General features: G+C 58.9%; 2 protein-coding genes across 2 annotated transcripts; one reads left to right on the top strand and one right to left on the bottom strand.

Moving 5' to 3' along the window:
- Positions 1 to 2091: 2091 nt before the first annotated feature.
- On the top strand, positions 2092 to 5431 carry AURANDRAFT_67429 (hypothetical protein; the record flags this gene model as incomplete). The annotated part of the gene is made up of 7 exons (XM_009042873.1): positions 2092 to 2487; positions 2579 to 3234; positions 3282 to 3564; positions 3625 to 4392; positions 4660 to 4761; positions 4805 to 5195; positions 5328 to 5431. The coding sequence occupies 7 exons, from the start codon at positions 2092 to 2094 to the stop codon at positions 5429 to 5431; spliced, it is 2700 nt and encodes an 899-aa protein (XP_009041121.1).
- An 848-nt stretch (positions 5432 to 6279) lies between these two features.
- Positions 6280 to 8162, bottom strand: AURANDRAFT_67430 (hypothetical protein; the record flags this gene model as incomplete). Its single annotated transcript, XM_009042919.1, has 4 exons — positions 6280 to 6547; positions 6756 to 7576; positions 7771 to 7919; positions 8090 to 8162. The coding sequence occupies 4 exons, from the start codon at positions 8160 to 8162 to the stop codon at positions 6280 to 6282; spliced, it is 1311 nt and encodes a 436-aa protein (XP_009041167.1).
- Between the last annotated feature and the right edge of the window lie 1165 nt (positions 8163 to 9327).

The raw sequence follows: 9327 nt of genomic DNA on the forward strand, positions 1-9327 counted from the left end.
CTTAAGAAGCATTTGTCAACGAGCTGGGTGATCGAATGGCTTACAACAGCCCCAGATGTAACGGAATCAAACGTATATAATTTGGATGGCTCACAGAAGCTTAGAATTCCCCCTTAGGAACGTTGATCGACGATTCATTGAATGCTACGTTTCGCTCATGCCGCGCTCGGCTTGTGCACGATACGGGGAAAGGAAGAAGAAAAAAATCGGCTGCCGCGAAGCGGCGGCACGCCGCACAAGACGGGTATTGTGAGGGCTTGCCGGGGCAGCAAACCTTTTCGAAGGGCCCGGGGCGTCAAGAAGCGTCACGGCGCGGAGCGCCGCGACCCGGTTTAGGCAGGCCCAGCGAAGGCGCCATGGTATTGGCATGCCGCCGCGGCCTTCAGGTTCCCGTACTGCGGCAGCGGCGACGCCTCGCGCGCCATAGCCGGCCTGCAGACGACGAACAACAAGCCCATGTTACCCGGGCCGCGCTGGGGCGGCATACCGGGGGCGGCTCAGTTGGGAGGTGGGGCTGGCGCGAAGCGACCGCGGCGCGCGGCGCGCCTGGCCCCTGCGCCGCGGCGCTGCGGCCAACGCGGCCGGAGCTCGTGCGAGCGCCAGTCGAGCGGCGGGGCTGGCGCGAAGCGGCGCGAGCCGCGCAGCTCGACTGGCCCACGCGCCGCGCCAGCCGGTGCCCTCGAGCGTCGACGGGTCGTCGGCGCGACAGGCTTGGCGCGGCACGACAGCGGCGCGCGGGATGATGCGCCGGCGAGTCGCAGGGCTAGCGCGAAGCCCTACGCGCGGCGCGGCGCGGCGTCCATGCGGCGCGGCGCGGCTGGCGCGGCCGGAGCTCTTGCACTCGCGCGCGTCGCCAGGGCCTCCGCGGCGGCCGCCGCGGACCGAGTCGCCGCGGCCTCGGCGCCGCCGACCGTGGTGCTCGGCGTCGCGCCGTCGCTCTCCGGCGCCTGCCCTCCCGCCAACACCATCCTAGTACTCGCCGCGCACGCTGGCACGCTCGCCGGCGAAGTCGCTGGGGCTGCGCGGAGGTCTGGTACAGCCCGTGGCAGCCCCGCAGATGCCTCTGGCAGCCCGCCTTCGGCTCAGGGCGCGTCGCCGCTACGCCGCGGCTCCACGGCCACTTCCGAACCCACAGATCGCCAAGGCACTGACGCAACGAGGCGTGTTTCGGGCCATGACGCCACATGCCGCCTCCGACGAGCTGAAATTAAGACCTTGGCTTGACGGGCTCCGGCCGCGTGGAGGGACCCCCGGCAGACCTCGATTTTAACGTAAACCGCGCGGAGGGACCCCCGGCAGACCTCCGGGGTGTCGGCACCTTGACGAGATGTTGACTTTCGGAGAGTCAGGTAGAGTCAGGTCCGGCTATCGACGCGGGGTCATTCCCACTTAAATGGCCACCGACACCCCGCCGACGGACGCCCGGCCGGCGAGCGTCGTCGCTCGGTTGTCCCACAGGACGCCAAGGACACTTCCCCCCAACGGCCTCTCCAGCCCCGCTAACGGCCTCCCAGCGGATAGTCCCCAGGGGCAAGTCCGGCCTCAACGTGGCCAAAGATAGCTATCGCTAGCTGCACCATGTGGCGGGATTTCCGCCTTCCGAATGAGTCACTGGCAATCGACCTCGTGGCCTTCGGCGACCTCGGCCACGTCGGCGCCTACGACAACGTCCGCGAGGGTCACATGGTCCGCGCACCGGTCGGAGCGCAAGGGCGCGGAGCTCGACGCGACGGCGCCGCCGACGGCGCCGCAGACTGGCGCGATTGACTGACGTCATAGCGACGTTAGGAAGCTAGCAAACTATCCTAACTTTCTATTCCTTTAGCTCAGGCTGCTGGGAGATACGAAAGGCCAAGTGGACGGAAACAAGATTCCATAATGGATCTCATCGTGAGCCTTTACTTCGCATTCATGATGAGCCTTTGAGTTTCAATGCTACTCGGCCCGATCGCTAATGTTCAGTAGCGGCCACGTTGCGGCGCCTCGGACGCGTCTCAGGTTTTCCGTCGGCTTCAGTTTTCCTTTTGCGGTGCCGTTCAGAGCCGCGTGGACGCATCCCCACCTGCACGGAGCACAGAGTATACAGAGTCGATGATTGACGATCTGCGATCCTCCGAAAATTTGACGTTGCTACGATGCCTAGGAATCACATCCTCCAGCAATGCGTCATTTGCGGTTTCGTGGGGAGATGTCTGCTACGTCGCCGGTGGCGTAATTGCGTTCTACTCGCCGCGACGCAATAGGCAGACCAAGTTCTGCTTTGCAGATGCACCGGTTTCGGCCCTGGCACTGAGTAGGGATAGAAAATTAGTTTGTGCAGGGGTGAAAACAGTACCTGCGTCTCTACTCGTCTTCGACGCATCAACTTGCGTAATTGTGGAACGCTTTGAGAGTGAGCGTGCTGTCTGCGTCAATGCTATTGCTTTTTGCCCCGACGGCGAGATGATTGCGTCTGCCGCTTTACTGCGCGGTGACTGCTCGCTGACAGTAAACTGGCGAAATTCCCAGCATCCTGTTCGTGTGCACACATTACCGACCGGGTCCCATTCCCCAGCCAATCCCCAAATTTACTATGCAGGTGCTGGGTGACGCTTCTCTCCATGGTGGCAAAGTAAAATGTGTGATCTGGACAGCAGAATGGTTGATATCATGTGGGATTGCGGGTGTGATGTTCTGGGATGCTCGTTGTCTCGAGCTTGTACGCCAATGCGCATGTCCTAGCCCGCTGTGCGATTTGGCGCTATGGGGTTGCTATGCTTTTGGAATTTCCGCCTCAGGAAGCCTGCTCCTATTCAAACCTAAGTGCACAAGAATACTTCCCCTTGATGCGGAGGTATTTGCACTATCATGTGTGGGTGAACTTGTTGTTGTTGGTTGTACTGCGGGCATCGTACGTTTGTTTCAGATGGCAACTCTGGCATATGTGGGTGACTTACCACGCCCCCCCCCGCTCGGCTTGCAAAATGCAACCTCGCAGCGAGATTTGCTGGCTGATGATGATCAACCGCAAAGCTATCCATCTACACTGTGCGTGCGGCTTCTGTGCGATGGCACATCGACCCGAGTTGCTGCCGCCTATGCAGACCGATCCTTGCTTGTCTGGGATGTGGAGATTCCATATGCGGGAGTCAAGTATCGTTCCTTTCTTCACCATTCAAGTTGCATTTGGGATCTCAAATGCTTCGAGAAGAAAACCAAGGATGACTCACCTGGTCTATCGTCGACCATCTCAGAGTAGCTCGCTTCCAATCCATCGAAGGATCTGACTTAGACTCCTTCAGGTCATTTCCCAATGGCACGTTCGTCACTTGCTCTTCTGACTTGACAGTTCGATTTTGGGATCTCGAAGCAGCGACAACCGGAAAGCACGGACTCTCGAAGCTAAGACACAAAACACGCAGGAATATATTCTCCCGTGAGCTCCTTCGCGTCTTGGCTTTGGATAATATCAACGAGAAGTCTATAATGTACAACAAGCCGCGAACACTTGCATTGCGCTCGGGTGGCCTTGAAGTTGCAGTTGGAGTTGAATCAGGAAAGATTGCAAAGAACATCCGTGTGCACGTGTACTCGTGTATTCTAACTTGGAACTCTGCAAGCTTTCGAGTAGTAACATCTCCGTAGGTGATCTTTGATGCAGCCTCCATTGTGGCAACGCATACTATCCAGGCTCACACTGCTGAGGTACTTCGCGTTTCATATTCACGCCAGGCGCTACTAGCGTCTGCTGGAAGAGATGGCCTTGTTCGCATATTTGATGGTACGCGAGGTTACTCACTTCTTCAGAAGCTCGAAAATCATGGAGCAAATATGCCCACCACGTCACTTGCCTTTGCGGTAGATGGCACAAAATTGGTCACCATTGGTGGCGACGCAACGCTTTCTCTTTGTACTGTTGACAAATCCCTCCGCATGCCTGTCACCAAATTTCGGCGAGTGAGGACACGACCCATATTTGGCACAGCCTATGACGTTGCGGTCGATGCGACGGCCAAATACGCTATCTGTGCGGGGCCCGATGCTAGACTGGACGTTCGCTCCCTTCTGACAGGCAAGCGTGTCCGAAGCTATGAACTCGCGGATGCAAACGCCACCAAGTTTGATGTGTACCGACTATGTGTGGATAACGCTGGCGTTCATGCCGCATGTTGCTACTTCAATGGTGTGGTTCGCCTCTTTGACTTCTACTCTGGCTCTTGCCTAGCCACAACCAATGGGCATGGTGATCTTGTCACCTGTCTTACATTTTCAGCAGATGGATCCAAGCTTTTGACTGCTGGCAGTGATGGTTGTGTCCACACCTGGGGCTTGACACCGGAGCTAGTTCGAATCGCAACAGAGAGAGACTCTGAACTCAGGGCTGCTCAATGCCAGAAGAAAGAAGCCTCAAATGTACCCACATGGGCGCAGACCTATTGTCAAAGAGACAGCGACTTAGCAAGACTAGAGACTGTTTCGTCAGCCGGCGGACTCGGGGCGGGAAACTTGTCCGTCTACTCAAATAAACCTGTGACGAAATCGAAATCTTCGCCTCAAGGCAGTGGAATTGCTCCAGCGAATTCTCGTTGCGAAGAATCAATGCCAATGTGGCCGACAGTTGAAGTGCATGGAACTTCAGTCTTATTACCAGTCACCAGCCGCTTAGATGAGCAACATCAGGTCTACGCCGTGGCTCCGTCGCTTCGCCAGGAGCGATCTGCCTTGCGGAGTCGCCAAAGAGGGCAGGAGACAACTATTGCTGTTAGAGGCGGAGTATTAGGAGTGCGCATATAAAATTAGGAGTAGGCGACAAAATCTACTTTAGGTCGAAAACATGCGCGCACGACTTGCAGCGATGGGTATTCTAAAAGGCGACCATGTGCATGGAAAAAAAAAAATGGACAGGTCAAGAGATGAAAAATCGGCAGTAACCGTGTTGCAGCCACGGGAGGCGCATGATGATGCTTTGTCTGCTTTAAAGCTTGAGATGAATCAAGCGTTGCGTTTATATTCAGGCCTGTCTGCTGCTGCATCTTGCATATTGGTTTCAAACGGCAGCACCGGAGTTGAATCGACATGTGCAAGTGCAGCACATCTGTTATCAAGCTACCGCAACGCGTTTGAAAATATTCAGAAGCTTCTGGCTAGGACTGAGCCACACAGACATTGTTTTAAGATGGGTTCCGATAATCTTCCTTATATGCAAGAAGTCGCAGGTCCAAGTATGAAGTCCACCATCCGCCCTATATTGGAGCATTATTCTAGCCTCCTTCTGCGCCTCATGGAAGAAAAGTTGGCTTCATTAGAAGGGTAACATAGTCGTTCGAACCGGACGCCTTTTGTGGCAGGCCTGTGGCTGTGCATTGCACAGTTCGACGTACCTAAACAGCAGGAAATCGATCCCGCCATGGCGTTCTCTCTTTACATTTCCAAAAAAACGGGTACAACCTAGGGGCGCCGCAGGCCACGCACACACAAAATTTTGACACTGAAGACTGCTCCTTCTCGCCACTCGGCGCCGCGCCGCCGCCGTCGCTCACGCGCATGCCCTCGTTAAAGGGGCAGCGCAAGGGGCGGCGTTCGTCGCAGTCTTCGTCGCTTGATCGTCAAGGCTGCTCCGCTCCTGAACGGGGCGGGCGTGCGGGCGACATGCCTGCGCGCGAGTGCTGCTCACTGACGTCTATCAGATGCCGGGGTCTAGGCGCCTGGGGGGCACGGGCCGTAAGTTGAAGTGGATACCCTGATCTCCAACACAAACTTTGTGGGAGATCCTAGCTTCCAGAGGACTAGAGGCGGCCTCTCTGCACGAGTGTTTTAGCGGCAGCCGATTGAAGGGCCGCCTTCAGTGACGGTCGCATGAGCTGGTGGTAGGGTTTTGGAAGGGTTTTCGGACGTCGGGAAAGGGTTTTGGACGGTTTCTTTTGGCTCGGCCGGGGTCGAGGACAAAGGTTTTCGCTCAAAAATTTCTATGCCGCTTCGCGCCGAAAGAAAATTCTGCGGTTTTTGAAGGGCTTCGGCCTGGGCGAGAGGGCTTTCAACTAAGGATGTGGACGATATCTAAGGTTTTCATAACCGCAAGACCTATTTGTGACCTTCACTGGGCCCGCCTTCGAGGGCCTCGCTCCGCAAATATGCAGCGATGTGCAACGATCTCTGTACAGGTAATATTCGATTAGCCAGGGAGTAGCGTCCAAAGGAGAGAATGGGCTGCTATTTATTATTGCAGCCCATTCGACACTCGCCCCTTATGCTCTTACTTGGCCGGCGTTGCTCTCTCCAGCTTTTTGTTCTTCCGCCGTCCTAAGTTCTATCGACACCCGTATCTCTTCTGCCAGCCGCTGTGGCTCTTGCAATCCAGCTGACATGATTTCCCCTCAATGTCCGCGCTTCGGCGAGTGTCGGGCAGCTTTTGGGCGTCGAAGACCGCAGAGCATCACGTAGGAGCTCTAGGATGTCGAGGCGCCCATCGGAACACAGCGACGGTGATCGGTCGACGCGAAACACTGCGTACAGCACCCGAAACCCTTCGTTTAAGGCAATGTGGAGATCTTCAGGCTGCAGAACAGCTCTACAAGCGCGTCGCCGTGGCCCAGAATGCGTCCGAGGGGTCCACCGATATATACCGCTAGTACAGCGAGCTTTGGCACGGCGAGCGCAGCGTCTACAGCTCGAACACAATCGGTCGGGCGCTCGTCGGGAACGCGCCCGAGGTCTCGAAATCGGGCGTCCAGAATCGCACGCTCGACACCCAGAGTAAGCGTTCACGCGTTCAATACCCAACAGGCAATGCAGCCGCAGTTTTATATGAGCGAGAATTCGCGTCGCCCGGCCACCAGCGTCTGCGCCGCGGCTGTCGACCGCCAACCGTTGGCCGTCTCGCACCGCACGGCGTCGAAAGAAAATGGGGGCCCGCTGGCGCATGGACAGTGGCTCTCGGAAATCGGCATCCCCGCGGCCCCGTTCGATGATCCCGAGCCGCTAGAGCTGAGCAAAGACACAGAGCAGCGACCATAGCCGCTTCAAATCCAAAATGTGGCAGCACGGTCGACCCCGGCCACCGTGGGACGTTGCTAATTGCGCCCCGATTTCCGATGCTATGGCCCGGCCCCGAGGCTGCGCGCTGGACGGCGTGCCTTGGCTTCCGGTCGCGACGCTCGTCGCGGCCCTGGCGTGGCGCCCGCGGCGCACGGTGCGCGCTGGGCAGCCCTCGTCGGGCCGTGGGCGGCGGCGGCGGCGCGGGTCGGGCTGCCACGCGGTAGGCGTCTGGTCGAGGACTGGCGCCACTGCGGCGACGCGCGGTTGTTCCGACACGTTCTCCGGCGTCTATGCCGGCGGGGTTCTCGCGCGCGAGGGCGCGGGGCCGCCCAATGGCGATGACTTCTTTTTTTGAGAGTTTTAACGAATGCTCGCACCTGCTCATCGCGGTCGTCGCGCCGAGGTCCGATTTGAAGAACGATCGCCGCAGCTGCGACGCCTCGCGCGCCGCGTGCGGGGTGGCGTCCCCTGGCGGAAGGACTACCAGGCTATCGCCACCGTCATCGTGACCGCCGCGCCGCGCCTCCCTGCCGCGGCAGTTGGAATTCCACTGGGACGTCGCCTACCAATGATGTAGTAGCCATCTAGTACAAACTACCCCGGGCGAGTGTGATGCCCAGTGTTCGAGTGGGTGTGATGCTCAGGTGTGTGATGCCCACGCGTCACTAGATTGGCCAGGCTACCCTTTACTAAAATGGGCACTTGAAGTTAAAACTAACCCCGCTGACTAACTAACACCGACACCACCACACACACCGACGTACCAGGAAAGTAACCGTGACTTGAACAAGGAGAGAGAGGGAAGAGAAAGATCATGATACCAAGGTACAATGGGGCCCAAACTAGAAAGCGTCGAATTTCCCGCGTTCGGGTCTCGCCAGGATTTGCGGGCCATTCGCACTCTCCTGGGAGCCCACAATGTCGCATTCATTCACTCACAAGCCAGAAGTTGCGCGAGGAGGCACTGGCGAGGCATCTGAGAGTAGATTTAGGCGAAAATGAGCCATTTTGGCCCTCTACAGGCGGTCCGGGCGCTCTCTACAGCGATCTGGCGGTCCGCGGCGGCGGCCGGGACCGTCGATGGACGCGCGTGCCGCAAGAACCCCGAGCGGAGCCCGGACACGGTCGCAATAGGCCGCGGCGGCCATCCGCCGCTTCTCGGCCGATGCGCTCTCGGCGACCGTCGGGCACCTTGTGGGCGTCGGAGGCGGCGTAGATCGCCGTGCAGGAGCTCCAGGATGTCGAACCGCCCGGCCTATCACAGCAGCGGTGATCGATCGGCATGAAACGCTGCGCGCGGCCCCAGAATCAGTCGTTTTCGGGCTATTTCAGACCCGAATCAGGTCTACGTCGTCGTCGTCGCAGCTCTGAACAGCTCCGACGCCCCCGACAGCCGGCCCGATGTACCCGAAGTCCTTGGACGCTGTCAACCCTTTCGTCGTGCGCCGAGGCCGCGACGACGTCCGCGACGACCTCCGACGACGTCTTTACCGACGCGTCCGCGGAAGGCCTCCTCGCGTTCGCGGCGCCCCCAGACCTCCTCCACCGCTCCTCGGCGTCGCCCATCGATACCGTCGAAGCGCCGAACCACGTAGCCGACCCGAAGGCAGCGTTCCCGGGCCGCTAGGCCGTCGACCGATGGTCTTCGAAGATCACGGCGAATTGCGCCGGAGCCGCGTTTCGCGCGAAACCGGTCTCGTCGAGCGCTGTAAGCTGTGGCGCACAGCCCTAGGGTCCCACTACCGAACGGACCCGGCCGCGCGCCCGGAGGTGGCCGCTGGACCGCGCGCGCGGCGCGGCAAGGTCAGCATTTGCCACTAATTGACGGTACCTAGGCGAACCAGCGGCTAGCTGACAGCTAGGCTGACAGCTAACCGCCGCAGCGTAGGTTGGTTTTGGAGGAGCACACCAGGGGCGCAGTATTCGCGTCCGACTTTTATTGGAGGCCGGAGGTTTGATAGACGCCTTGGTAGGTACAAGCCGGCCTACGGCCGGCAAGCTCGCTTCGCGAGCTATTGGCCACTCGTTTGATGGAGGTTGCTCGCTGCGCTCGCTTTAAACCACTCATTGAAAGTTTTATGTTGCTGCTCGGACGGACGCTCCGCGCGACTGCACAATAGTATATAAATGCCGGGCGACGGACAGGAGATTCGTCGCAAGTATCAAAAGATTCGACAGCACACACTATCCTGATCAGCACACACAAGACGCCTACGGCATCTTGCCGCTGCCGGGGGGGCTAGCTTGCGGCGCGGCGCGAGCGCGCCGGGGGGGCTAGCTTGCGGCGCGGCGCGAGCGCGCCCGAAGGGCGCG

This window comes from Aureococcus anophagefferens (assembly GCF_000186865.1).
Source record: "Aureococcus anophagefferens unplaced genomic scaffold AURANscaffold_39, whole genome shotgun sequence".
NCBI lineage: Eukaryota > Pelagophyceae > Pelagomonadales > Pelagomonadaceae > Aureococcus > Aureococcus anophagefferens.